This window comes from Aspergillus piperis (genome assembly GCF_003184755.1).
Source record: "Aspergillus piperis CBS 112811 unplaced genomic scaffold BO85scaffold_5, whole genome shotgun sequence".
Taxonomy (NCBI): domain Eukaryota; kingdom Fungi; phylum Ascomycota; class Eurotiomycetes; order Eurotiales; family Aspergillaceae; genus Aspergillus; species Aspergillus piperis.
In genome coordinates, this window is record NW_020291595.1 from 783,244 (window position 1) to 809,450 (window position 26,207).

At 50.7% G+C, this 26,207-nt stretch overlaps 8 protein-coding genes across 8 annotated transcripts; 2 read left to right on the top strand and 6 right to left on the bottom strand.

Moving 5' to 3' along the window:
* Window positions 1-2,025: 2,025 nt before the first annotated feature.
* BO85DRAFT_393412 (phytanoyl-CoA dioxygenase family protein) lies at window positions 2,026-3,124 on the bottom strand. The gene is made up of 2 exons (XM_025656880.1): window positions 2,940-3,124; window positions 2,026-2,892 (listed from the first exon to the last, which is right to left on the bottom strand). The coding sequence occupies exons 1-2, from the start codon at window positions 3,111-3,113 to the stop codon at window positions 2,140-2,142; spliced, it is 927 nt and encodes a 308-aa protein (XP_025517614.1). The 5' UTR covers window positions 3,114-3,124; the 3' UTR covers window positions 2,026-2,139.
* Window positions 3,125-4,570: 1,446 nt separating this feature from the next.
* BO85DRAFT_367926 (proline-specific permease) lies at window positions 4,571-6,586 on the top strand (the record flags this gene model as incomplete). The annotated part of the gene is made up of 7 exons (XM_025655840.1): window positions 4,571-4,738; window positions 4,788-5,031; window positions 5,086-5,175; window positions 5,223-5,434; window positions 5,487-5,961; window positions 6,044-6,255; window positions 6,353-6,586. The coding sequence occupies 7 exons, from the start codon at window positions 4,571-4,573 to the stop codon at window positions 6,584-6,586; spliced, it is 1,635 nt and encodes a 544-aa protein (XP_025517615.1).
* Window positions 6,587-6,670: 84 nt separating this feature from the next.
* On the bottom strand, window positions 6,671-8,566 carry BO85DRAFT_393418 (acetate uptake transporter family protein). Its single transcript, XM_025656881.1, has 3 exons — window positions 7,739-8,566; window positions 7,490-7,664; window positions 6,671-7,417 (listed from the first exon to the last, which is right to left on the bottom strand). The coding sequence occupies exons 1-3, from the start codon at window positions 8,137-8,139 to the stop codon at window positions 7,091-7,093; spliced, it is 903 nt and encodes a 300-aa protein (XP_025517616.1). The 5' UTR covers window positions 8,140-8,566; the 3' UTR covers window positions 6,671-7,090.
* Window positions 8,567-11,622: 3,056 nt separating this feature from the next.
* Window positions 11,623-12,850, top strand: BO85DRAFT_393420 (putative catechol dioxygenase). Its single transcript, XM_025656882.1, has 2 exons — window positions 11,623-11,959; window positions 12,025-12,850. The coding sequence occupies exons 1-2, from the start codon at window positions 11,709-11,711 to the stop codon at window positions 12,719-12,721; spliced, it is 948 nt and encodes a 315-aa protein (XP_025517617.1). The 5' UTR covers window positions 11,623-11,708; the 3' UTR covers window positions 12,722-12,850.
* Window positions 12,851-13,965: 1,115 nt separating this feature from the next.
* Window positions 13,966-14,837, bottom strand: BO85DRAFT_457785 (uncharacterized protein; the record flags this gene model as incomplete). The annotated part of the gene is made up of 2 exons (XM_025661542.1): window positions 13,966-14,722; window positions 14,752-14,837. 2 exons carry the CDS (start codon window positions 14,835-14,837, stop codon window positions 13,966-13,968), a joined length of 843 nt encoding a protein of 280 aa, XP_025517618.1.
* A 554-nt stretch (window positions 14,838-15,391) lies between these two features.
* On the bottom strand, window positions 15,392-16,912 carry BO85DRAFT_518482 (uncharacterized protein). Its single transcript, XM_025664976.1, has 2 exons — window positions 16,558-16,912; window positions 15,392-16,506 (listed from the first exon to the last, which is right to left on the bottom strand). Exons 1-2 carry the CDS (start codon window positions 16,878-16,880, stop codon window positions 15,501-15,503), a joined length of 1,329 nt encoding a protein of 442 aa, XP_025517619.1. The 5' UTR covers window positions 16,881-16,912; the 3' UTR covers window positions 15,392-15,500.
* Window positions 16,913-20,136: 3,224 nt separating this feature from the next.
* On the bottom strand, window positions 20,137-23,376 carry BO85DRAFT_368115 (EstA precursor; the record flags this gene model as incomplete). Its single annotated transcript, XM_025655850.1, has 6 exons — window positions 20,137-20,873; window positions 20,931-21,047; window positions 21,136-21,226; window positions 21,661-22,683; window positions 22,732-23,079; window positions 23,137-23,376. The coding sequence occupies 6 exons, from the start codon at window positions 23,374-23,376 to the stop codon at window positions 20,137-20,139; spliced, it is 2,556 nt and encodes an 851-aa protein (XP_025517620.1).
* A 1,026-nt stretch (window positions 23,377-24,402) lies between these two features.
* BO85DRAFT_367621 (uncharacterized protein) lies at window positions 24,403-25,939 on the bottom strand (the record flags this gene model as incomplete). The annotated part of the gene is made up of 5 exons (XM_025655823.1): window positions 24,403-24,874; window positions 24,938-25,299; window positions 25,347-25,451; window positions 25,512-25,742; window positions 25,793-25,939. 5 exons carry the CDS (start codon window positions 25,937-25,939, stop codon window positions 24,403-24,405), a joined length of 1,317 nt encoding a protein of 438 aa, XP_025517621.1.
* Between the last annotated feature and the right edge of the window lie 268 nt (window positions 25,940-26,207).

Genomic DNA, 26,207 nt, shown 5'->3' on the forward strand with positions numbered 1-26,207 from the left:
TCTACGTTGAGTTTGTTCAATAACGAGGATGAACCTTAAAAACTCAAGGTCGAGGCCAGTGTGGGCAAGGCATCCAAAGGTACTCCAAGGCACCATGACGGGAATCCGGTTTTGAGCCAACTTTGGGCCTTTCCCGCGACGGTGCGGGCCCGGGAATTTTGCCCTCCACTGACCCTTGGCTGTCATACAGCAGACAGTGGTACCTCTCGCCTATAGACTCTCGCTAGTCGCTAGAGTCTTTGAAAGGATATTAGAGTTTTGCTGCTTTGACGTGCGGCCGTCCAAGCTGAAAGTTACTTCATACTTGGGCGGGCCCAATTACTATTCCCTATCCAGACTAAGATAGCCGGGGTGTTCGCAATTCCGAAGTCAGTCTGTGTCTCTCTCACACCCTCAGACTCAGCCGGGGATCCACCATTCTGCAGCGATACGAAGTGGATCCCCTCCCAACATCTCACCAACAGGGGCTGTCCATTCTGCTGGTTTTCTCTAAATTTCTCTCCTGAATGGCCTCTTCCCTCCATCACAGTGGAGACGCCTGCAACTTGGGGTTCCTACTGTTTTAGGGTAAGTCCCGGGGTTTCCGTCCCGCGTTGACTGTTTACTGATTTTGTATGTTGCACTTCACGGTGATGCGAATGATGTGCCAACCTCCTACCTGCATAGGGGATGTACTACCCACATCCGACGCACTTCTGCACGGCCCAAAAGAATCATCATGCACTCCCTAATTCGTCAGCCCCATCCCCCGTAGAACAACACCGCCAGCCTGGGAGAGGCCGGGCTTAGACCCCGACCAGTCACACTCGATAATAAGCTTCACCGGCATAATGACTAGTCAGTGGAGAGAATCTGTTCTCCCATCCCGAGGCTGAGACCGGAGACCTCCAGGCTCATCTTAATCAAAGAAAGTCCGATGGGTCCATTCCCCACCCTTCGTCGGGATTGACCTTCTACTGCATTCCTCAAAATCCCGTCAATGGACAGAGTGGTGCCATGAAGTCTGACCGCCAACGTCAACCCATTATGTTGGCAGACGGATGGCTGACCCATCCTATCCTGGCACAGAAGGCCAATGCTCTACCACTGATTATGCTAGCACAGAAGGAGCTGTTACATGCAATTTCCTTTCCGTGTCTGCACTAACAATCCGTGCCACATCTCTTCCAAAGTTGCCTCCTCATTGTCCCTGTAATAGGAGCAACTGACAAGAGTCACAGCGACATTGAAATATTCCTTCAATGACCTGCAGGTATATCACACATGGAACCTTGCAATTTGCGATTGTCAGATCAAGAGGCCCCCATGGACTGGTAGAAGCGTCTCTCACGAAAGTACTCGAGTCCAGAACAATCTACTTGACTAGCGTGGTAACCTAAAACTCGCAGCAGGCCAATGAACGCTACAACCCCTCATCTTCATGCGTAACGGATGCATTCCCCACTGCTCGTCTCTGCAGAGCAGTCATACCATGTGCCCTCCTGTAGTTTTCCCGTTCACCCGTTGCACGTTGGGACGCATGTGTACGGATCGTTCCGATGTGCGAATGTCGGTCATGCGGCGGTTGCCTATCCACCGAGCCGGAGACCGGCAAAGCCATTGAGGATGTTCCCATGACATGTGGAAGGATGCCTTGAGTTGATGCTACGTATGACGACCGCCTGACTCATGGGGTTTGTTGCCTCGCACATGTCGACATGGCATCACAGAGCCAAGTATTACCAGCTACCCGGTGCCCGGTTACCTGAGGTTCTTGGGTTTCACTGACATTTTGCGAGAGCAAGGCGTGACTAGGAGTTGCTGTGTCGTATGTTGTGACACTAGTCGGGAACGCAGCTGTCGTGGAATGATCTCACGCCTTCTATGATTCTCTACTCGCTAGCCTGTGCTAATTTAACTGAGACTGCATTCCCCGACGAATGATTCAAGTCTACTAACGCTCAACGCTGCCTACTGTTTCGAATGCTGTTGCTTTCCGTGACGGCGACCTGTTGGAAAAGCGCTATACCTAAAGCCGATCGAGGATAATTTCAAATCTCTTCATTTAGGTTTGGATCGGAGACTAACTTCACTTCGGGGAAAGACTGCTTGTAATAATGGCTGCGGTGAAACGACACGACGCAGTTGGGATCCGTGGCCTCATTTAGGCTGCTCCTGGGAAGGATCAAAGTCCCCGAATGCGTCGCCGACCTCCTCTCCGCGCAAATACTGCAGCGGGGTCTGGAAGCCCACAAACCCAATATTGGGACTGGATACCTCGTATCCCATCACTTTCTGAGCCTCCGGAGACCAGGACAGTACTTCTTCGGCTGTGTTGGCAAGATAAACGTTCTCCTCCTGTCGATGGAATCCGCGCGTGAAAAACATGCCATGTACTACCCGTCGCTCATTTTGTGTGACATTCGCGCCCCCTGCATGGTACAGTCCTCCCAGCATCACCCAGCAGTCGGTCACATCCAACTCCGCCGCGACGGCCTCGTCCATCTTGGGTGCCCGGTCGGATCCCCACAGGTGACTACCGGGGATGGCGATGGTGGCACCATTCTCGACTGTTGTCTTGATCCCGGGAACCATGAAGGCCATCATTACATCCGAGCCCACCCGATAGCCCGTAGTGCTCTGGTCTTCATGATCTACATGAAAGTTCTTGTCGTCACGATGAAGCCGCTGTGCCTTGGCACCAGGCCCTATGTCAAATGTCATCGCGATCGAGCAGATCGCCTCGCTGGTATATGTGTGCTTTGTTTCTCCATAGAAGTTGGAGGTTGTTTTATCAACAAACCTCGCTGTCAGAGCACGAATGAGCGGATCGACCAGCCATTTCTCCCGGGCAGTTTTGCTACGGCCTGCGAGGTTCGCACAGCGGCGTGTTTCAGGTGGAAAGAGGTCACCCTGATATTGTTAGACGTGCAAGGGTTCGAAAGGGTCTGTCCACCCACCTTCCAGGGCTTGTCGGCATCCAGGTAAGGCTGCACTTCCTCGTTGACCTGCTTTATAGTTGCCGCATCGGTGAAATCCTTGATGATACAGCAGCCATCCTTGATGATAGCTTGGATGATGGCCTCCACGTCGGCCCGGTCGATGCGTTGAACTGGAGATTGCTTGACAGTCATAACAGCAAGAGCAGACTTTCAAGGTGGTATAACACGATGGCAGTCTGCATATCGAGCGGTAGGACGGCTTCTTATCTGTTCTAGTGGCAGCTCGGTTCAAGTATGTGACCCCGAAGCGGAGTATCTCCAGGCTGTTTTGGCAGGTGGAGCCGCCGTCGCCAATCATCCTACAGCGCTTCTCCGCATCTGGTTGTCTTGTGACGACGTGAATGGCAGTTCGATCCCTAAGTGTCTCAAGGTGATAACATATCATAGGCAAACCCCGCATGTACAGCCAATCATCATGGGTTCAAGTATCAACCATCCTGACTTCTCGTGATAGTCTTGCTCAAGCTTCCTTACAACTCTGTGAGGCTAGATACGCTGCATTATGGCATCCCACGCCGCTTGTTTCTACTGTCAAGCCGGTAAGGTGAAATGCGACCGAGGCCGGTCCCGGTGTTCGATGTGTGAAGCGGATGCTCGACTGTGAGCGCATATCGGACCCACCGCGCCTGCTTTGGTTACCTCCTTGCACTGGCCTCATCCAGGAAACTGCCTAGGAAGAGCTACATGCACGCAGGCTGCCTTTAATTTGTGCCATTTTCTTGGGGTGGTAGCTGATTCAAGGTACAGTTACTGACGGATCATTGTGGTAAGACGCCACCTTGCCCCAAATGCCTTAGAGCAGCTGTCACTCTCAGACGGTACCCGCTTGAATCCGCCTTGGATGAACTGGATGGGCAAGGGGTTCAGTATGGGCACAAGTACGTGCTGGGCAACGAGCTGTTCTATGTCACCTTTCCAGGCAGTTCATAAGCCCTTAATAATTACCTTTCATCGGTGCGTGAGGGGCATCAATCCCCAAACTTACAACCATACGTTCGGCAGAGGACCCCTTATCTATGTTCAACAAGCAGACGCAAAGAGCTCTGAATTGATCTTCAAATACATGATGATCGGGAGTCGCCGTGTATGAAGCACTTGAAACATTGACCAGGCAAGCCTTCATTAGATGGCTAGAACGATCTGGGGAGAGCTCCGGGAACCGTATGTTTACCGTGGCCCTTGACATTGTCCAGAGGTATGGCACGTTCGAGACCTCCCTGGAATGCACAACATTCCGTGGACTGGGATCCCGAGAAGACCTGATGAGCTAAGAATGGGGGTTTTGAGTTAACTCGGAACGAGCACCTGCGAAAACCCTTATCTTGCCAATCGTTCCCGTGCGTTAGCAGCAACCAACTGAGGTCCGAATCCCCGTCTAGCTGATTATTGATAGGTCAGGAGCGAGTCGGATCAACCACTGCTTGCCTCTTATCAGTGCGGAGATCTTGGATCGGGAAGGTGAGAGCGAGTTGATATACCGATAGTCACATACCCTAAATGCAACACCCTATTCTAAAGACCATTTTGTTTCCCTTGCTTTGGCAATCGCTCAATCGCCCACGAATTTGATTACTACTTATCCTGCTGTCATGGAATCCCAATTGAAAGTTATCAGTGGTCCAGATAGCTCCTCGAAAGTGTGCAGTGAGAAAGCACTGGATCTCACGCCCACACATTCGGTGGACGAAGGCCAGATAGACTCCGACGTGGAAGGATCAGGGGCACTGCATCGAACATTAACTCCACGTCTGATTCACGTATGCACCATCTCACGACCCAAACCACACAGTATACTGATTACGACAGGTAATATCTCTGGGTTCCAATGTCGGAAGTGGTTTATTCATAGCGACGGGGAAGGCACTAGGCGAGGGAGGCCCAGGAAACATGTTCATAGGCTATTTGATCGCCTGCATCGGAGTCTGGGCCAACTTGCAAACATTGTCCGAGATGACGATTGCGTTTCCCACTTCAGGCAACTACATCGACTACGCCGATCGATGGGTTGACCCAGCATTGGCTTTTGGTGCTGGCGTTGCAGAATGGCTAGGTGAGTGGCCAAGCTCAGACATTCCAACGGTCATGTGAACTCATCTATTGCTAGGATGGACGACGGTGTTTGCGTCCGAAGGGACCTTCTTCGTGCTTTTAGTCAACTTCTGGGCCGACGGGGCCATACCTGAAGCAGCTTTGCGTGAGTCTGCTTCAATCTCAACGCACGGTACCTGCTTACAAATGTAGTCACGATATACCTGGTTATCTGTTTGGCGGTATTCCTGGTGCCGAACAAGTATTTCGGCGGGCTTGAATACTTTGGCTCCTTGGTCAAGGTGCTGCTATTCCTCTTTATCACGATCATCTCACTGGCGATAATCGGCGGTGCCGGTCCGTCAGGGTTTGTACGAGATGGAAGTACATGGACAGAGCTCCCAGCATTCAAGAATGGTTTTGGTGTGAGTACCCCATGCAAATCATGTTCCGATCAGAGCTCAGCCATAGATACAGGGATTTGCCAACGCCGCATTACTTGCTATCTGGGGCACTGGTGACCAGGTCTTCATCGGAGTCATGGGCGGCGAAGCCGAATCGCCTCGCTACTCGATGGCACACGCAGCCAACCTAGTCCCATGGCGAGTAGCGGTCTTCTATCTCGTTTCCGTGGTGCTCGTGTCGATCATTGTTCCCTCAGACGACTCACGCCTACTAGGCGGATCCAGCGTGACCACGTCCCCCTTTGTGATTGCCGTCGAAGACGCCGGAATCAAGGGTATTCCCAGTCTCATCAACGCGTGTCTGATCATCGGCATCCTCGCCATTGCTCTAGAAGGAATATTCCTTCCTTCGCGCATCCTCCGCACCATGGCACTCCAAAAGCTACTACCTCCATTCATTGCCAAAGTGGACGAGGAGGGTCGTCCAAGATGGGCACTCGCCATTACTGCCGTTGTAGGAGTCACAATAACCTACATGAGCTTGAGCGGTTCGCCCCGTCCCCCAAGCCCCTATTGTAACTCATGCACAACCAACCCCTCCCCCAGCATTACTAACGAATAGACTCATAGCCGGCGGCCTCGAAGTCCTCAATTGGCTCATCGCCATAACCAGCGCCTCCTTCTTCACCAACTGGGCCATCATCGCAATCACTTCGTTCCGCTTCCGCGCCGCCATCAAAGCCCAGAATAGCACGCTGCTAAGAACTCCAGCCTACGCATGGCACTCCCCTCTATGGCCACTAGCCCCGGTCACAGTTCTTATCATATCAACACTACTTCTCGTCTGTCTTCTCTACCTGGGAATCGAACCAGTAAGACATCCCCCCTCTCTACCACACACTAAGCTTAACCCCTAACCCCCTCACTAATCGACGATAGATGGACAACTCCTTCTCAGCATACAACTTCTTCTCTTACACCATCGGACTCATATTGATTATCGTTGCCACGGTACTGTACAAGATTGTCTTTCGGACCGAGTGGCGCGATCCAAACACTGCTGATTTGGGTACGGGAAGGGCGGTGTTGACTGCGGAGGAAATTCGGCGGTTGGATGTGTATTATGGGATGCCGAGGTGGAGGCGCGTGGGGACGTATTTGCGGATGTGGTGATTATACCGCTGTCTCTGGTGGTTTGTTGTATGGGTAGTTGGGGTGGCGTGTGGTGTGCTTGTCTTGTTACGCGAATGGTGGATGATTGCAGATTCTTATGTTGGGTGTACCTAAAAGGCCTTCAGATTTACTGGTTGTCCGGCATTGTGGTTCAGGATTTAATGGTATTCTTATCATCATCTAGCTTGGAGGAGACATAGGGTCGTCTAGTCTAGTACGGCGCGAGTCTAGATCCAGAAGAAAAAAAAAAGAAAAGAAAAGAAAAAGAAAAGGAAAAGGAAAAGGAAAAAGAAAAAGAAAAAGAAACCCAAAGAAATAAGTCAAGTACTAATCCAAGCGCCTAAATCCCACCATCCATCCATACCAAATACCGATCCAAGGTAGTCACCAAAAGCAAAAGCACAAAGCAAGCATCCCAAGACCAAAAGAACCCCTACTCATAACACATCACACATGCAAAAACCCATAACCCATCAGCAAAATCATGGTATCAAAATCAACAAATCAAACACTCCCCTCACTCTCCTCCTTCCTCCTCGACTCCCTCCCCTTCTCCGACCAGGGGAAATGAAACACAGGAACAAGAAAGAAACTATTACTATCGTCCGCGATACCCGCAAGTGCAACATACCAAGCCATAAACGCACCCAGCAGCGCAAACAACCCACCCGCCTTTATAATCTTCGCGTTGGGCACCTCCGGCGCTGTGCGGTGGATATACCCGACTGCTAGGAGAAGGAGGGCGATATCAACGGCTGCGAAGAGGGCGCAGAAGACGTAGGTTGATTTGAGCGTGCAGAGCCAAAGGAGGAAAGTGAAGATGAACCAGCCCTGTATGCATTTCATTCCAAATTAGTCTTGGTGGGGGGTATGGGAGTGGGGAGGTGGGGGGAAGTACAGTACCATTAGGAATAATCCGAATGCGTCATAGAACATCGACAAGCTGCCATTATTGGCTGCTTTGTAGGCGCCCTGGATGTCGAATCCACCTGGAATGAAGACTATGGACAGGGAGATCCAGAAGCCGCCGTAGGAGGAGAGCGCGGTTGCGCCGAAGGTGTTGCCGGCGGCCATTTCCCTGGTTTTGTTGGTTAGTGGTTATGGTTGGGTGGATGGGAGAATTGAGTTTCTGGGTTGGAGGTATGTACGTACCACATGCCCGCGAGAAGCTGGACAAGACCCCCGTATGCAAACGCAGGACCGACGATGATGTTGGGAGTGGCAATTCCCAACGTCTGCATGTTGATGCAGCCCAGGAGGAATGTCGTGAGCGCAAACCCGCATAGGCCTAACGGTGCGGGATTGGCCATCTTGCGGCGCTTCTGGGGCTTCCATAGACCCGGTTGAAGTTCGCCTGCGAAGGCGGGATAGGTGGTTCCTGCCGTGTTGACGTGGGCGAGAGGCCCGAAGTCGAAGTGGAAGGAGTCATTGGGAGTTGCTGTAGAGGTGTTTGTTCTCACGAGGGTTGGTTCGGTGGTAGGGGGTTTCTCCTGGGAGCTGGGGGTGGAAGACATCGATGTTGAGGGGAAGATGGAGAGGTTGTCTGAAGGCATTCTGTCTTCATTGAGATGGTGAAGAATTGGAAGATAGGGGCTTATACTACTGAGGTCTTTGCTATGCAGCTAAATAGGAGAAGGAATATAGCATCTCCAAGCCAGGGGGCTGTTCGATCGTCTTCCCCAAGCGGGGGATCGACGGGTAATATCTGGATCGCACATGGCGGCCTGGGGAATTGAGCTTGATCTTCGATCTAATTGAGTGATGATGCTCGCTGAAGAGATGGAATCTCAAAATTGGGACGAGATTGATATCATTACTTAGATGCAATGGATGGATGCGCCAGTGGAAATCCGGGGAGGTGCTGGGGCAGTGGAGAGCCAGTGCGGAGAAGCTGTCCGTAGGTGGCCAGGATCAGCGTCATAGATGGAAGGGGAGTGCGAATCAGAGAAGTTCTCAGTCACTGTTACGGTCAACCCCGAGGGGGATTAGGCTTTGCTGAATCGATAGTAAATGTAACCATGCACATGACCATCGTGCCTTGACGGTGTCCAATAGAATCGCTCGTGGCTGCTGGTAGGACCAATCTTCAGGACGGAGACAAGTGAAGCCGGGGCAGGAACCAAAGAGGCGGAGGATCACGGATGCTGACATTCTTCAACTACCGAGCCTGTAGTGGCCGGGCGTGGCCGGATAGCGTAACTGCCGCCCCGGGCAGGATCGGGTCTGACCCCAACCGACTCCCCGGAGCGGAGGAACAATGTACCATGCATCGGCAAGGAGGTGACCATGGGAGCACAGCAGCAAAATTGGACTGATTCGTAGATGGGACGATGGTGTGGCCAGAATTGGGAAGTCTATTCATTGTTGCGGCTAATTGATTCTTACGTGTGCAATTGGCCCTTGGTTTAAGGTGCCAGGTTGCGCAGAAAGCATTCATGCCTGAGGCATATATTTTCCTAACAATGGTCGCACAATTTAATAGTACAGGCTTGATTATGAGACATGAGACTTTCGATGGAAAATACTATCCTATAGTAATTAATTAGATCAAAGAATGACTTTGTATTTTAGTTGGCTATTTTTGCGTATTGGAAAGGTCTTTCGCAATTCATGGTGTTCAGCGTCTCTGGTAGCACCAAAGTATAGGGCATAGAAATATATATCTAAACCACCAGGACAAACTGATTGCCAACAACGACCGATTTTCGACATTTGTATTTTGAAATTCGTCAAAAGATTTATTGTTAAGAACAGATTTAGCCAACAAGAGAGTGAAACAAAATTACCAGTATTGATTTACATTGACTGATAGAATTGCAAGCAAAACCCCATGATGAGGGCTTCCGCAATGAGACATCTCCAGATCTGTATAGCTTCCAAAAACCGAGACCCGTACAAGTAACTCTCACCTATAGGGGATCCCAACTGGCAAAAGCCTACTGGTTGATTCCAACAGAAAAATTAAATTTGCTTCATGCTCAATGGTTCGCCCCTTGATATGGGCTCCAAACAATTGTACACGACTACACGGTTCCCCGACGAACGTTGAACCAAGACGAACCATATGCTAGACCCCCCGAATGCAGGGACTGCACCAATAGACAGCTAGCCAGGAACGGGCCGTGCTAATACCGGGGAAAGACTAATCGAACAGCGTACAGAGCCCAGTCTAGACTGTTTTAAGTCCAGTTGGTGCCTCAGGCGATGACAACAGGCAGCCAAGAGACTACTAGGTGGGCTAACTACTGCAACTATGACCTAGCCTGGTCCCTGCCGCAGACGTACCCATGTATAGAAGGTTTGGGAATATCCGGGGAAGGAATCGGGACGGTCCTGGTGCCCACTCCCGGGGATTTGTTTGTCCCTTGACGGGATCCGCTTGTCAAGGACGGATGGCAATTGTGGTCTTGGAGCTTTGACGACATGGGAAGTCCCTCAAATGCCTCTTGCGGCTAGCCAGCGGAGAAGAGTCTATCATTCGGGTCTATTTCTGGTGTATTGGTCAGTTTCCGGTCCACACCACTAAGGCTGGTTCGCACGTGGCTACGCTACTTGGTGCATAGATCGCAGGCGGAATGCGCGCCAATGAGGTTTGACTGATTGAGTCAGGCTAGCTCAACGTGTGGAAGGCTGGGTTGGCAGTTGGCGTGAACTATACCAGAGCCCTCGCGTGGAAAACAGGTCTGACACTGTCTACTACTGTACAAAAGCTGTCCAACTTGGCTTGGAAGGCGCCAGAATGTTGAAAACAACTGAATTGTTTCGAGGTTGACTAGGCACTATACTGGTATAGTCACATATGGTCTGATGTGTAAAAGAAGTGCCCTGTCACGGCAGTAGATGGTTGATTCTACCGGTAGCTCATCCGCAATACCCAACTCGACGGAAGAGGGAATCAGAGTCGGCAGCGATGCCGTGTTGAGAGGGAAGAGGGTAGATCCACTCCCCCGGCTTACAATCATACGACATCCAGGGGTAGCCGTGGTTAATCACCACCCCGGATACTGCCCTACAGTGCAGCGTGGTCGACCTGGGGTCATTCTTCCCGGGGCATCGGTATGCCGCCCCGCTTGTCAATCCCGAGATTAAGGATGGCACGTGCCCAACGGCAACGGGGTCCTGCCCGGATGCCGGTCTCATATCGGCTTCGAGGCCGGAAAGGGTCAGCGCCAATTAGAGCCCGTCAAAAAGTAAAGGCGCACACACCGCTGTCCTCTTTGGGGAAGAGCGCAGGTTTTTGTTTTTCCCCCCGGCAGTCACCCCGCCCCCGCCCCCGGATTGCCAGCCGTCGACTTGCCGGCAGAATTATGAGCAGCATAGAGGGATTGCCAGGACATTGATCGTGACAGGTTCTTCTGTATTCACTATGAGAGCTAAACTCCGATAGATATGGAGGAACCTTGTGTGATTGTTTATAATGGTATGTAAGATGCCAATCGAATTGGGGAGAGATCGAAGAGCTGACAAAAGGCTCAGCTACTTCCCAAAGTAGGATTACTACTTGAAACATCTTGATTGGTCCACACGATGAGGATGCTGTGCATAGAACCCCTACTTCAGAAGTATAATCAGCCCATTGCCAACAAGGCTGTTGGTCGGTAGGTGAATGGCAGGGCGGAAAAACAGTTCGTCGAGGAGGCGTCAGTCCGGATAGGAAGGCGGAGAGCTGGGGAAGGCAGGGAGCACTTACCCGCGGGTAAGAGCAACCCCGGGATCACCGCGCAGCAATGCAGTTTGATATCAAAATCAATTATCGATTTTGATATGCAGGTAATCTTGCTAATTCGGCAAGGCACATTCAACCTGCCGTCGTTCGGCTGTTCCCACTACGAACTGCGAAAACTGAAACATCGCATCATGCAACCCATCAGATCCGTCGGCATGTGGCAACGGTAACTTTGGGTGTCTGGTACCGTCGCACTGTCCCCACACGGAGTTGTAGCCGATCGATTTGCCGTCGCTCGCCGTTCTATCCAGACTTGCCACGACCAAATTCATCGTGTATATAGACCCTCCAGACCTCGCTGAGTTTTTGTCTCCCATCATTCTACATCTCACTCCTCTCTCAACCTTTACCTTCTACCTTTCTCCTCTTTTTACCACACATACACACACAGACAACATGTCTACCAACCGCCGCTTCGACCCTAACTTCACTCCCTATGTGGTCAACTCTATGGGACCCAAGACCCCCGAGCGTGCTCGTGTGGTCCTTGGCGCCCTGATCAGACACATCCACGACTTCGCTCGTGAGGTTGAGCTTACCTCCGCTGAGTGGATGCTTGGTGTCGAGTTCATCAACTCCATCGGAAAGATCAGCACTCCCATCCGTAACGAGTGCCACCGTATCTGCGATGTCATCGGTCTGGAATCGTAAGTCCAACCACACAACAACAGCGGTCGCACCGGACTCAAAGCTAACTGTTATCTCCCCACAGCCTTGTCGATGAGATCGCCAACAAGATCGTCACTGAGGACGGTGTTTCCCCCACCTCCAACGTCATTCTCGGCCCCTTCTGGTCTCCCAACGCTCCCTTCCGTGAGCTCGGCGACAGCATCATTCAGGACCCCAACCCCAACGGAAAGGTCACCTTCATGCACGGTGTTCTGAAGGACATGGAGACTGGTGCTCCCATCGTCGGTGCCGTTCTTGACATCTGGCAAGCCTCCGCCAACGGCCAGTACGACTTCCAGGACCCCAACCAGACCGAGAACAACCTTCGCGGCAAGTTCCGCTCCAACGAGAAGGGCGAGTTCTGGTGGTACTGCTACCACCCCACTCCTTACTCTCTCCCCACCGACGGTCCCGCCGGAGTTCTCCTCAACCTCATGGACCGCTCTCCCATGCGTCCTGCCCACATTCACCTGATGATCACCCACCCCGACTACGCCACCGTCATCAACCAGATCTACCCCTCCGACGACCCTCATCTCGACATCGATTCCGTCTTCGCCGTCAAGGACGATCTGGTTGTCGACTTCAAGCCCAAGACCGATGACCCCAAGGCCCAGCTCGACCTGGAGTACAACGTCACCATGGCTCTGAAGAAGCACCACCCCAACCCCAACTCCGCTCCCCCGGTCTCCTCCTTCGAGCGGTTCAACAAGGCCAGCAAGACCCAGGAGAAGCTGTAAAAAAATCACAGAAACACATGCCATGATTTGGTGATACGAAGCATTTGATGTACATAGTTTTGCATTTGTCGAACTTTCAGCGATGACCCTTGGACATACTGTTTGAATACAGATTTTTTCATACCCTTCACACACGGAACTTCTAGCGCCGTCGTAGTTAGTAGACCCACATATGCCTTCGACTGCACTTCGAGAAGATCATAGCACCTGCATAAGCATACTGGGTCCAGTGCGGGGTCCCCAGGCCAAGCCTCCGCAAATCGGATCCTAGTCATTGTCATCGTCCCACGTAGTGGTAGTAAGACCTAAGTATCCAGATCGGGTGCATCCCGTGGACAGAACCCCTGCATTAGTAGTAGCACTCATTACCAAACAAAGTCACGTCAAAATAAAATATAAGAATGTGGCTTTATGCACATCGCTCAGTTCATGATTTATGACGGTGCCGGATTATTACGTGGCAAATAACGGAAGTATGGAAATACTCGTTTCACTACAGAGTATCAATAGCAATCCGAAGCAGGCCGTCCAAAGCAATCACTACGTGGTTGAATGTGTCTGTATATTGTGGCTGAAGACTGGACTTCCCTGTTGCTATTATATTATAAAACTTGCATCCTTGGAGTAGTGGAGAAGTTGTTAGATGTTGTTTCGTCTGCGTCAACGGGGGGGTGGTATTACGCCATGAAATGGAAATGGCACGTCTGAGCCCATAGCTCTCCCCCCGCATACTAAATAGACCTCTTTAGAAAACATACCAGAAAACGAGAAGACAGATCATATCTTCTGTTGTTGTGCTCGAAGCGACTATCATGCATCCGCAGATTGATCAGACCGAGAGGCATTGTGTTATGCTCGCCGAGAAGGTGTATTGCATTGTATCCCCATTTTTCAGCTCACGCCATTATTTCGCAGTAACATATGACTCACAGCAAGGGTAAGCCGTTCACAATCTTCGATCAATCAATTGTTCAAACATACAGTCTAGGCCTGTGCAATAGGCGCATAGACTTCGAATGATTCACACAAGTGCTTGTCGTGGGCTTCCTGGTGATTATGCCTGCCGTATCACCCTGAGATCAGCCAGGATCTGCCATCCGATACCCGTCGATAGCGGTATGTCATCTGAGTTGGCATTGCAGTTCAACTAGTTGTACCTGGATTCGAATGCACTGACGTGTGTAGAGCCCGTTTGGTTTGCACAGGGAAAATAGTCCTGAGAACATCTTGCCGTGTGAGCACACCTATTTCTTACTGTATCTCTCACGCATTGCTGGAGTGATAGTGTGGGCGGTATGAGCAAATTCCGCATCGACCCAGTCTGCCCATTCCCAGTCAATCCAGTCGTCAAATTCGAGCTTCATACCCTTCTTCCATCGCAGAATTGGAGAAATATACTGCCCGAGGAAAAACTCTCTACTGGCAAGTAGCGGCTCATCCAGCTTTCGGCGGAAGAGAGCGCCAGCAAAGTCCAGAAATACAAGGTTGCATTGCCGGCGCGAGCCCGGTGGAACCATCATGACATTCCTGGGACTCAAGTCGGTAAGTAGTATATCTCGTCTATAGACCTCGGACTCAAATTCTATCACGGATTTCATGATTTGCTGACGATCCCGTTGGGGGAAATTGCTTGGGCCGGCTTGTAGCATCGATTTTCCAGGGATATGCTCAATCAAAATCAGACGGACAGTCCGTGAACACATTTCACTTGTCTCCGCGTCGTCACCGATATCTTGACAATTGATATCGGTAGAATAAGATTCATAAAAGCGGGGTATCAGGTCCCCTTGGAGATCGGAGAGCACTCGATACGTTTGTGCCTCATGGGTGTAATGCTTGTCCACGCAAAGAAATGGATTGAGATAACCGCCGTGATCATCGAGGTAGAGCGGATCATACACCTTAGCAACTAAGTCCCTTGTCCCCTGAAACGTCTCGGTGTTGGACTCTGGATTCAGGACGCGGATATTAAAGACTTGTGCACTATGTCCGTCACCGACTCTTATAGGGTCCAAGACCTCGAGGTCGACAGTATGTTGCCCAAGATCCCCTGGTAGCGGAGGATATTTGCAGCATCGAGCCACAGGACGAAGTGTTGCTCTTTCTTCTCTCCCATCGTCGGAGTTGCGACATCCATCTAGGGTCACTGGTGTGGGCGCTGGTGTAGCATGTAATCGGGCACTGAAGTTCCACCCCTTCGTATATGGTATTGGAGGCTTGACGAGATCACTTACAAAGTAGTCCATGTTTATTGAAGAAGCAGAACTTATTAGGAAGATGGGAATACAGGAATTATGGACCACTGGATTCTGTCACAGCCGTGACAGGATTGGGCTATATGTAATGGTGAAATTGGTTTCCTCCTGGCGACAAGGGGAACTTATGATGCGGTCTGTGCAGGAATTTATCCGCCTCCGAAGATGCCCTGTTGCCACTTGTATGTACGTAGTGGTTGAAACTGATGGATATTTACATGGCAGACTCCTAGAGAAAGCCATGTTCATGCTTTAAATATAATTGTTCTTCTACCGCGCCTGGTATTGCTTGAAGACTCCCAACCAGTAGGACTTTCCCATTTCGTAAGATGTTTGCGATGTCACTGACTTATTAGGGTTGTTTAAGTTCCCATCATTCTTTAAACTACGTGATTATTGAGTACTGAACCATTTACCCAGATGAGACAAGAGTAATATCAATGAGTAAATCACATTCACATTCACATTTCCATAACTCCACCAACATATCTGCATACAGAACCATGCTACTCCATCCACAGCCATCAAAAAAACCAACTCCGATGCTTCCTCCAATCCTGCCTCGTGGCCTCCCTCAAATCATCCACATTGATCAGATCCACTCCCTCCCGCACCAACACATGCCAAACATGGTTCCGCAAACCCCGCGGCCAGCTCGGGGTTCCCCAGTACCGCACCTTCAAGCCCCGCGCGTGCGCAGCTTCAACCTGTTTCCGGACCAGCTCCAGCTGTCCCTGCGAGAAGCGGTTGCGGGATAGACTGCCGATAGTCTTGCGGAAGTCGACAGAGGCATAGTAGCTATTCTTGTACGAGTAGGTAGGATCTGCTTGTGGATCTGGATGATCGAATTGTTCGGTACTGGGTGGGAGGAGGGCGAGCTGGTCTAGCGGGGCGTCGTAGAAGATGTCCCGGTATGTTTGGTTCGATGTGATGCGATCGAAGGGCGCATCGCCTGTAGCGACGACTGTGAGGGGCCGGGTGATGACGTCTGTGCCGTTGAAATATGTGAGGTAGTCGCCGTCACGGAGGGGTTGGAGCTGCTCCATCACCATGGACCAGGTGGCCTCCGGCTGCTCCTTGAAATCGATGAGCAGGACAAGAGTCTGTGAGGGGTCGCTGGAGAATACTCCGGCGCGGAAGCTGCCGGGATGGTGCGCGGGCTCGAGTTGGCTCGACCGGGTGTTGTGCTTCTGGAGCAGGTCTAGAAGAGGATTGAGGTACAGGCTGCGGAGAGTGACTTCGTGGTGCAGTGTGAAGGGGGTATGTCCAACGAGCAAGTCATTGTTGGATGGCCAGACGTCGGCTTCAACACCGATGCAGCCCGCGGTAAGGGCCGAATGGAGCGGTACGTCGCGCCAATAGTCATTGTGTGAGTGGCATCGCACGGGGACGACACCGTGGGTGGTCCAATGCGAGAATATGGATGGGCGACCGGCAGGGAAGACCCAGGCGTCGAGACGGGCATCAAGGTCGTCTGGAAAGAGGTATACTAAGCCAGACCAAAAGAGAGAGGCGATTTTGAGGAGGCCGCTAGATGGGATTAGCGAGCGACCATTGATGCAGGTGACAAGCAACACTCACAGCACGATCACGGCGCCCCAGAACGGGCGCTTTACGAATCTGCAAAGCATGGCTCTTCGGGAGTACGGATGAATATGGCAATATAAATGACGGCATTTCCACAAACTACATAGACTGCGCAGCCTGCTGCGATGTACTCGAGTGATGGTTCGCCGTCGCCGACGTTTAGTACCAAAATTGGTCAGAGGTAGAGCTTCGAAGCTGCTCTCATCCTGATCGGATTCTACCTCAGGAACCATCTCCAAAGGAGAGTGTTTAGCGAGAACGCGAGAAGAGGACGGCTCTCCTTCCTCAGGTTGATCGCGTGAGACTTCATATGCCATATTTGCGATGCACTCTCGACGACACGGACCGATGCCGCATGAGGTGCAGCGAAAACTTCACGAGCGACCGGGCAAAATCCGGGGTCTTCGGCAGAAAAGAGGGGACTAGGCAGCAGCAGACTCTCAAAAGTGGCGCAGCAGCGACCAGTCCATTCAGCGTTTACAGTTGCCTTCAAGGTTGGCACTAGCTGGACGGTGCCAGCCAGCCAGACAGTCTGCCTTGGTTAGCCAAGAACTTAGCGAAAAGCTTGTCCGGGTCAAGCTTGCATGTCCGGCTAATTTTAGTCGGGCCCCAACACATGATGTGTGCCTCACCGTGGATTTTCATTTGTGCGTTGCCAGAATTTCAACATATGCTCTGGAATATCTCTATTTTTGAAGTATTTGGCTATTACTGAACCAACTACGGTCCTAATTATCAAGGGTTGGAGTTCATAAATGTTATCAGTCACTCAATGCCAAAACTGTCATTGAAACAACAATTCATAGATTTCCTATTTATAGCCTTTTTTCTTGAGTATAACCCATAAGAGCATCATGGTTATCAGGTAATTTTTGAGGATTAAGACAGCGGGGACTGAGAGAACCTCAAACGATGTATGATATGGCATGACAGAACCCAAAGGCGTACTTGACCCCCAACGCTACGAGCACCAATCCCTTGCCCTGCAATTGCAAACTGAGATGAGCATGTCCAATTTCAGTTCAAAACCCGAGCGATGAACACCAAGTTCGCTATAGGCTATGCATGTGCTCTTGTGCGCACAATACTCAACTTTGCGGGTATAAAAGAAGCGAAGCCAGAAGATTACTCATAGGTAACCTGATTGTTGAAAGACAAGGAGATAAGCAAATATTCATCCTTATATTTACATGCTTCGTGATATCCATTTTCGTTCAGTTATCTTCGATACCCATAAAGGTCCCTTTCTACCCGGCGTTGCCATCCCGCTCATCCATGACATTATTAACGTCCCCCAAAGCAAGATCTACGAGATTAATTCCTAATAATTAGTACAATAATCTTCTGATCTGCCATCATCGAGCCCCAGTCGAAGATAATCACTCCTAGCAGTCTACCACGTCCAAGGGTATACTCCAAACACCCCACCGAACCACTAACGTAACTCCCGGCCGCATCGGCCATCCAGTACACCGCCCAACGCGTTTCTACAAGCAACCACTATTTCTATCAAAGGCTGTGAATTAGCAATGAGTAGTACAATGATTTTAGGGCAGTGTGCTAGGGGCGCGGGCAGGTTGCCGATGCGGCCGGGAGTTACTTTAAGTAGCGAAAAATTAATTAATCACATCAATAAAGAGAAATCCCTCCAATTACAAATCCAACTTGTGTTTCCCAAGTGAAAACCCCCCGATCGCACATCGAATACAAGTCCATAGAAAGCGAAGGAAACTCCGAAACGCCGACCCACCCCTCATTCGGCGTTTCCTCTGCATCCACTATCCTTGCTCGGCGTTCGGCGTTGTGCCCGGACTGGGGGGTTCAACTCAAACGCCGAAACGCCGAAAGCCACCGGCAAGTGAAAACGCCGATGAAAGCCGAGTCGGGGGGTTTTCGGGGGTTCAACGTTCGGAGGGTTCTATCATCAAGGGGATTTAAGTCGGGGGCTTTTATATTTAATTCGGGGTCCAATCTTCGGGAGGTTAAGTCGGGAGGTCTTTCTATCCAATTAGGGGCTTGATTCGGAGGGATTTTCTATCTACGATTGGGGGATTCAGTCTTCGGGGGGTTAAGTTAGTGGCTTTTCTATTCGATCAGGGGATTACCAATTGAGGGGATTCAATTCGGACGCTTTTCTATATCACCCATTCGGCGAATCGATATCCGGGGGGTTAAAGTCGGAAGGTTACTCTATTTCATTCGGGGGTTCAAGTCAGAGGGGTTTCTAATTATTTTAGGGGGTTCAGTCGGCGGCTTAAATCAAGAGGCTTTTATAGTAAATTCAAGGCCTTGATTCGGAGGCTTTTTTTATTTAATTGGGGGGTTAATTCCGGAGGTCTTCTACATAAATCGGAGGTTCAGTCATTGGGGGGTTTTGTCGGAGGCTTTTCTATTCAATACGCGGGTTCAAATTTCAGTTGGTTAAATTGGGAGGTTTTTCTAATTAATTCGGGATTTCAATCTTTGGGGATTAAGTCGGGAGGTTCTTTTATATAATTAGGGATCTAAATCTAAGGTGGCTTAAATGGGGGGCTTTTTTTTTTTCCAATTCGGGGGTTCAATCTTCGGGGGGTTTAAGTCGGGATGTTTTTCTTATTCTATTTAATTCGGGAATTCGATTTTCGAGTTGTTAAGTCGGGAGGTTTCTCTATTTAATCAGAAGGTTTACATAACGTTATGAGGAGGCTGAATTTGGAGGCTTTTCTATCTAATCAAAGCCTTCAAATCGGTGGGTTTCTCGTTTATCTTGGGGTTCAATCTTCGGGATGGTTAAGTCGGGAGGTTTCGTAGTCAATTCGGGGCTTCAAATTCCGGGTGGTTATGTCGGAGGCTTTCTCTTTAATCAGGGGGTTCAAGTCGGTGGCTTTTCAATATGATTCGGAGGTTCAATCTCCGGGGGGTTGAGTCGGGAGGTTTTTCTACTTAATTAGGAGATTTATAGTTGACTGAGTTTAATTCAGATAGTTTTCTATCTACCTTAGGGGTTCAACTTCGAGGGCGCCATGTCGGAGTTTTCAATGTTCGGGTGGTTTAAATCGGGTGGTTTTCTTATTTAATGTTCGGGGGTTCAGTCAGTCGGGGGGTTGAAGTCGGGGGCTTTTCTATCTAATTCGGAGGATCCAATCGTGAGGTTTTCCTAGTATTTGATTCGGGGCCTTACTTCGGAAACTCTTCTGGTCAATTCGGGGGGTAGAGTCGGGAGGTTCTTGTATATAATTAGTAATCCAATCTTAAGGTGGCCCAATTCGGAGGCTTTTCCCCTCAATCCGGGGGTTCAATCTTCGTGGGTTAAGCCGGGGGCTTAACTCGGGAGCTTTTCTAATTAATTCGGGAGCTTTTCTATGATATCGGGGGTTCAAGTCGGATGGTTTTCTAATCGATTCGGGGTATCTTGCCCTGATAAAATGATAAGGAGAGTCCGATATTGTTCGGACAGTTTGCATCACGCCACAAAGTCCGAATTTATCCAAGTAATCGAAAGATAACAATGCAGCTTCACAACGTTAATGTCCAAACTCCCCGACTAAACGCCCTCCTTGCCACATCCCTATACAACCCCCACTTATCAATCAATTACCCCCTCTTCGTCAAAATGCCCGCAACATACGGCATCGGCGTACTCTCGAACCAGCTCTCCAACTCAACCGACTCCCACCCACCATCCTGATCCGCAGCATGCTTCAACGCCGAGGTGGTATCCCGATTCATGCAGCAATTTCCCAAATACCAACTCCAGCCCATGAAGCCATAAAAGGCCTGGAACGCTCTCGCGATCACGGACCCCTTCGGCGTCCGCCACGGGTTAACTACATGCTCGACAACGAGCATTTTCCCGCCTGGTCGGAGGAGATTGTACAAGTCCTGGACGGTGCGGTGCATATCGGGGACTGAACATAACACGCGCACGCAGACGATGGTGTCGAATACGCCTTCTCTAGTCGTGGATAGGGTTTCGAGGATGGACGGCACGTCTGAAGCGTCCGTCTTGAGAAGGCCCTGTCTTTGAAGAGCGGGGATAAGGTCTGCGGATTCTACGCCGCACGGGAGGATGTTGTATTTATCCTCGAGACCTTGGGAGGTGGCGCTGGCGCGCAGTTCAGCGTGCAAGCCGTGACAGGGCTCCGCGCCGTAGATGGCCTTGATGGCTGAGGAGCGGAGGAGGGGCATTTGAGTACCTGTGCCTGGGCCGACGTCGAGGACGGTGCCCGAGGCGCGGGCGAGGAGGGGTGGGATTAGGTCTGAGGAGCGGATGATTTGGTCTGGGGGTTGGGTGGGTGGTGGTGACGCTGGGGCGTTTGCTTGGAGATATGCTGGGGAGAGTTAAGAGGTCTGGTTCCTCCCGGAGAGGAGTAAAGTGGTGCACTAACTGCTAAAAGCTACCCAGAATTTGCCGAATGCTTCATCACGCAGTCTGCTCTGGTGGAGAAGAGGAGCGAGGATTTGTCCTTTGCAGAAGACGGTCTCGAGGTTGACCTTGACATAGTCTGTTCGGTATGTTAGATATCCGTCGCTTCACTTGATGATACTTGCACGAGTGACAGCAACATTCATCGCCAGCGGTGTCACACTTACAGCGCAGGGCCCAGACTAGAAGATAGCCAGGCTCAATGAGAGCATTGATCCATTCTCTCGTCGTCAGGTCCTTGGCAGCCATGTTGACCCGCTTCAACCAAGTAACAGACTTTCAATCGGTGTCTACAGGGCCACGGCTGACAAGTGTGAGAAGCAGCAGGTGGCTTGACTGGGGGATACTAAATAAATACTTCTAGACCTTATCATTTCTATCGGCGCGGAAAAACCTCTGCGGGGAACCAAATCCTCCTGCGGAGATTGGGGGTGCTGAGTCACCGTGAGATTTGATTGGCCCATCAGCCCAGCTGACTGCTAGATGCCATGGTTGATAAGGCGTGCTGGTATACTCGTATGACACACGGGTGGCTTCCGCTGGTCCAGAGATGTCGAATGACATTGTGGTTCATTGCATCGGTGCTATAGTATATAGGCTACATGCAAGCCATCACTCAGGCTCTATTCAGCACTACGGCTCGTGCCCATGTCCGTCACTGTCCCCAGCTTGCCCAAGTCCCAGGACTATACCTCCATTGGCACGCTTAGGCTCTTCCAAAACGCACAATCCTGAACCGAGTTCGGCGGCACAGCCTCCATCGCAGTATTATTCGTCTGCAGCCGGAGACGCTGCCCATCCCCCCACGTATTCCACTCTGGCGCTGCTGCATATCGATATGTATTCGGATTCAGTGCCTGGACAAAGCTGATGAAGTAATGTATCGTAACGGGGATTATAGCTGCATTATAACTCAGATACGACGAGTCACTGCTGAGAGTCCCGGTCGATCCTGCTCCGAAGATCGCGGGTAGCTCGAACGTGTGAGGGACACCGATGCCACCAGCGATATTTGATTCATCGATGATGTTGACTCGGTAGTTCCACACTGCATCTGGTAAGTATCTGGCAGCTGATGACGCTACATGATTTCCAGGACAAGTAAATGTTGCGTCCCCATATGCTGCGGAGGAAGCACCAAAGTATGCTGCGTGCCGTGGGAGCAGCTTGCCACGAGGATAAACTTGATTGATGGTGTCAAGTTGCTGGGAATTGAGATTCGGATAGTTATTTTTGAAAAATTGCGACACATCTGCACTGCTGCTAGCGTTGTAGGCAAAATTAGAGCCTTCGTCGGTATCGTCGCCTACCAAGACGGGAACCTTGATGAAGTTGCCTGCGTCGAACGCGTGGTACAACTCGTGCGGAATTAGGTTGCCGTCGGTAACAGGGAGAAAGTACCAATCTGGTAGCGGGGAGCTGCTTCCCCCAGGGAAGGGAGAGGCAGTATTCCCTTTCTGAATGGTTGCAATGTCCTGTGTCCGCAGGCACTCCAGGGGATCACGAGCAACAGAACAGCCTGTGTCATTGACGAATCGTTCGAACTGAAACTCCATTTCCGATACTGTTCGCTGGGTTGGCCAAAAGGATGACTCAACAATGGCACCGATGAACAACCCTTCATCCTTACCACCGTAGGCGGATAAATGGTAGGCAACGGAGCCAGCACCCGCCGACACCCCATGGATCACGACGTGGTCGGGGTCGCCCCCGAACTGTTAACGTCAGCACCGCTGCAATATCTGCATGTCTACAATTGTTACCTTCTCAATGTATTGTTTGACCCATCTAAGAGCTTTGCGCTGGTCAAGCAGTCCGGCATTCAAGTCACCGTTCTGCCTAATCTGTTCACTGGCCAGGAAGCCAAGGGCACCAACACGATAATTGAATGTTACAAATACGATCGCGTCACCAGACTGTTGTATCACTTGGGTTCCGTTGTAATTGGCATTGGAATTCTCTGCGTAGCCACCGCCCTGTATGAAGAGCCAAACAGGTAGCTTTGATTGAGACGTGGCTGTGGATGGCTTGAAAACATTGATAAACAGGCAGTCTTCGCTTATTTCGCCAGGCGACTCTTCCTCGTCTACCCCGATGCAAATTGGCCCATACTGGAAAGTATTAGAGGGGTGTCAGTTGACATGTAGAACGGAAAGCCAGAATATTACCTCCGTCGCACTCTGAAGCGTTTGATTCGCATACGGATCCCGGGGCGCCCGAAATCTTAGATCACCAATTGGCGGAGATGCATAGCGCATCCCAAGAAACTCGTCGACTCCGCCTTCTAGACGGACGCCTTGATACTTGGCATACTCGAGATCGACTACGGGCTGTCCGCTATGGTTTGTTGCGGTTGGAAGACCGCAAACAGTAGAGAACAACAAAGCTAGGTAGACCAGACGTATCATTGTCGTGAGAGGCGAATTGACCGCCGATCGTAGGTTCAAAGCGTGCGTGATGACTGGAAGGCGATTCCGGCATACTTTAAGTAACCCTTACACTCAATACCACGGCCATAGTCCGCAGTTCGTCATGTACGCCGGACACATGGAAAGTGACATCCTTTATTATATCAGCCTGAATTGCACGCTCGCCTGATGTGCCACTCAAACATAGAAAAGCAGTGGGGTCTGCATGCGGGGGAGTAAATAATCCAGGAATGGGAATGTCCGCACGGGCCCGGTCGGTTTTAGCCCGAGGCGTCGAAGTGCGGGGACCACTCGGGGCTGGCTGAAGCATTCCATCCACGGATTGCAGTCCTTCTTAGGCTATTGTCCTCTTCACGTGCAATGGAAGTTTTATCCACCATCCTTTTGTGTCCAACATTCTAATCTCCCATATCGGGTTGGCTCATGATGACGGTGTAGCTACAATTGTGCTCCAGTAAACAATCGCGTTAGATTCTAGGACAGAATCATCACAATTGAATGGACGGATACGCACAATGCTTGCTGGCAGTCAGACACGAGGCTATGGTTCATAACTGAGTGCAGTTCATACGGGAGGAATAAGCACGAAAAGCCTCCCGGGATCAGACTCCTCGCTGTTGGAAGTCATATGCATCCTGACCCGCAGTAAAGTGCAAATAAGGCCGAATGGGATACATATCACTCTGTCAAATGCTTTGGTACATTGTAATCGTACATGCGTCTTCAGCAATGCCGCTCATCAACTCATTCCTTAGGAAGAATAATATCGAGGACCGTAGGGCATTGGCCATGTACCGAACTTCAGTAGGTCGTGGTTGTCAACCCTGTTTTCCATATGTAGCAACGTAGTAATGGGAGGATTAAGATGTTCGCAGGGCACTATTAACGGACAGCATGAATTATATAAAGGGGTGTGAGGAACCCACAAACGACCCAATTCATTAAGATTATCTATTGACAATTGAGACATCCTGAATCATACAATTGACTCACCAACGAAGAAACTCATGTTGACCTGGGTATCGCAGCAGAAGATGGTTCCGCTATTTCGCCCAATTCAATGCTCTCCCGGGTGACCGATATCTGTACACTCTTTAATATTGCATTGCTTTGGTGCCCTTCAAGTGGGGGTGACGAAGCCGATGCGGTCGCTTCTGTTCGTAAGATCGGCTCTTCTTCAACACAGCTGCTACCGAACGAGCCCAGATCTTTGACCGGGCGAGAGGATCGCCACGACTTCTGTGGGGTGCGACCGCTGCGACTTTGCGAATTCGAAGCATCTTCCGTGTATGCGAACCCATGATCATCCTCGTAGACTGCCACGAACATCTTCAAACATGATACTGTCAGGAGAACAATGCTGAGGCTGAGGTGGAGCTCCGCTACCATGGTAGCATAGGTCCCGACAAGCGAGGGGTTGGAGGAATATATTTGGGAGTGGATATAGTACAGATGCACGGCGGAAAGGGGGATCAATCTGGAGTGTAGGGAGCGATGTTAGCATACTGAGTTTCAGCACATAGGTAGATAGGTGGCATACATGATCCGACAATTGAGAATGGATAGGACCTTGAGCTTCTTGCTCAAGCTTATTTGCACGTTTCGGATCGTTATCGCTGGATATGCAAGAATTACGGCCTCCAAAACGATATCAAGCGCACAGATGGCTTGCCATCTTGGATAAAGCCCGGCACAGGCGTCATCGATGTCGGTCCAAGGATGGTTGCTGCACCGAATGGCTAGAAGCAAGATTGCGACCATGGCCCACAGGCCACATAAGGATATGATGACATTAACCGTCCACTTCGTACGCTGCAAGGAAAGATTTTGATAGAATAGCATGGTCCCTATTTTTGACAAGCCAATGATAAGGACGTAGAACAGATCCGCTGCGTATCCGGCCTAAGGCGATTAGCTCGTTAGTCGGCCGCTGCGCTCGGATAACGTACCTTTTCCATTTGCGTATAGTCACTGGATGAGATCAGCTCCTTTGACTTGCCCCACCCATGGTGAACCTGGAGAAGCACAAGTGATACTTGAGTGCAGGCACATATCTGGGGGCCCGAGAGATTGATTAGTGTGTGAACGGGCTCTGCTAGAGGAAGCTGACATACTGCTGCGGCAAACAGAACGTGATCATCCTGGAGCATGAGGCCTCTTTTTGATGATGCGAATAACCGGATAACCAGCGAGGCAAGAACCAAGAATAGAGCCAGTGAAGTGACGATGACGACGAGTCCGTTATGGTTATGGTCGTTATCCTCCGTTAATGGAGGGGAAACTCCAGGAGGAAGCGATGAGGCCAGGACGGCCATCGCAAGAGGCGGCACTGCGACTGAGACCTGCTGTCACTGGTGTCGAAGAGAAACTATCACGACATTGTGGTATTATCTACCGACGGGTTCTTTGAGAAAGATCGCGCCGCTGAAATGAAGGAGGTAGGGTGGGTGTGCCGGCTACTTCTGCGGCTGACAGCCTTGACCGACAGGGTTGAGTGACTCCTTGACACCTTAGCCTTTCCGCAGTCGCGTTGGAGACGCATCGATTGTTTGTTATTTTCTGAGCTGGTCGGACAGGGGGTATGCTTATACGAGAAAAGATAGGATCGGTGTGTAACCCTAGACAAGCACACATGGCCCGGTTGATTGTGTTCTGATGAAAGCGATAAGTGAAAAGAACGGTCGGCAGACATTGTTGGCACACTCCTCTGTGCCGGACGGTAGGACAAGCAGACATCCACCAAGAAAGCCCGAAGTCTTGACGGTACGCCCCGATCGCATGTTGTTGGTGGATACCGACGCGAATAAGCA

Excerpts from the sequence above, each read along its gene's own strand:
- BO85DRAFT_393412 (XM_025656880.1), bottom strand. The coding sequence starts at position 3,113 with ATGACTGTCAAGCAATCTCCAGTTCAACGCATCGACCGGGCCGACGTG. Across the intron at positions 2,893-2,939 it reads ATGCCGACAAGCCCTGGAAG|GGTGACCTCTTTCCACCTGA; the intron begins GTGGGTGGACAG and ends TAACAATATCAG.
- BO85DRAFT_393418 (XM_025656881.1), bottom strand. The coding sequence starts at position 8,139 with ATGCCTTCAGACAACCTCTCCATCTTCCCCTCAACATCGATGTCTTCC. Across the intron at positions 7,665-7,738 it reads CAGCTTCTCGCGGGCATGTG|GGAAATGGCCGCCGGCAACA; the intron begins GTACGTACATAC and ends CAACAAAACCAG. Across the intron at positions 7,418-7,489 it reads CATTCGGATTATTCCTAATG|GGCTGGTTCATCTTCACTTT; the intron begins GTACTGTACTTC and ends AAATGCATACAG.
- BO85DRAFT_393420 (XM_025656882.1), top strand. The coding sequence starts at position 11,709 with ATGTCTACCAACCGCCGCTTCGACCCTAACTTCACTCCCTATGTGGTC. Across the intron at positions 11,960-12,024 it reads GATGTCATCGGTCTGGAATC|CCTTGTCGATGAGATCGCCA; the intron begins GTAAGTCCAACC and ends ATCTCCCCACAG.
- BO85DRAFT_518482 (XM_025664976.1), bottom strand. The coding sequence starts at position 16,880 with ATGGCATATGAAGTCTCACGCGATCAACCTGAGGAAGGAGAGCCGTCC. Across the intron at positions 16,507-16,557 it reads TGGGGCGCCGTGATCGTGCT|CGGCCTCCTCAAAATCGCCT; the intron begins GTGAGTGTTGCT and ends AATCCCATCTAG.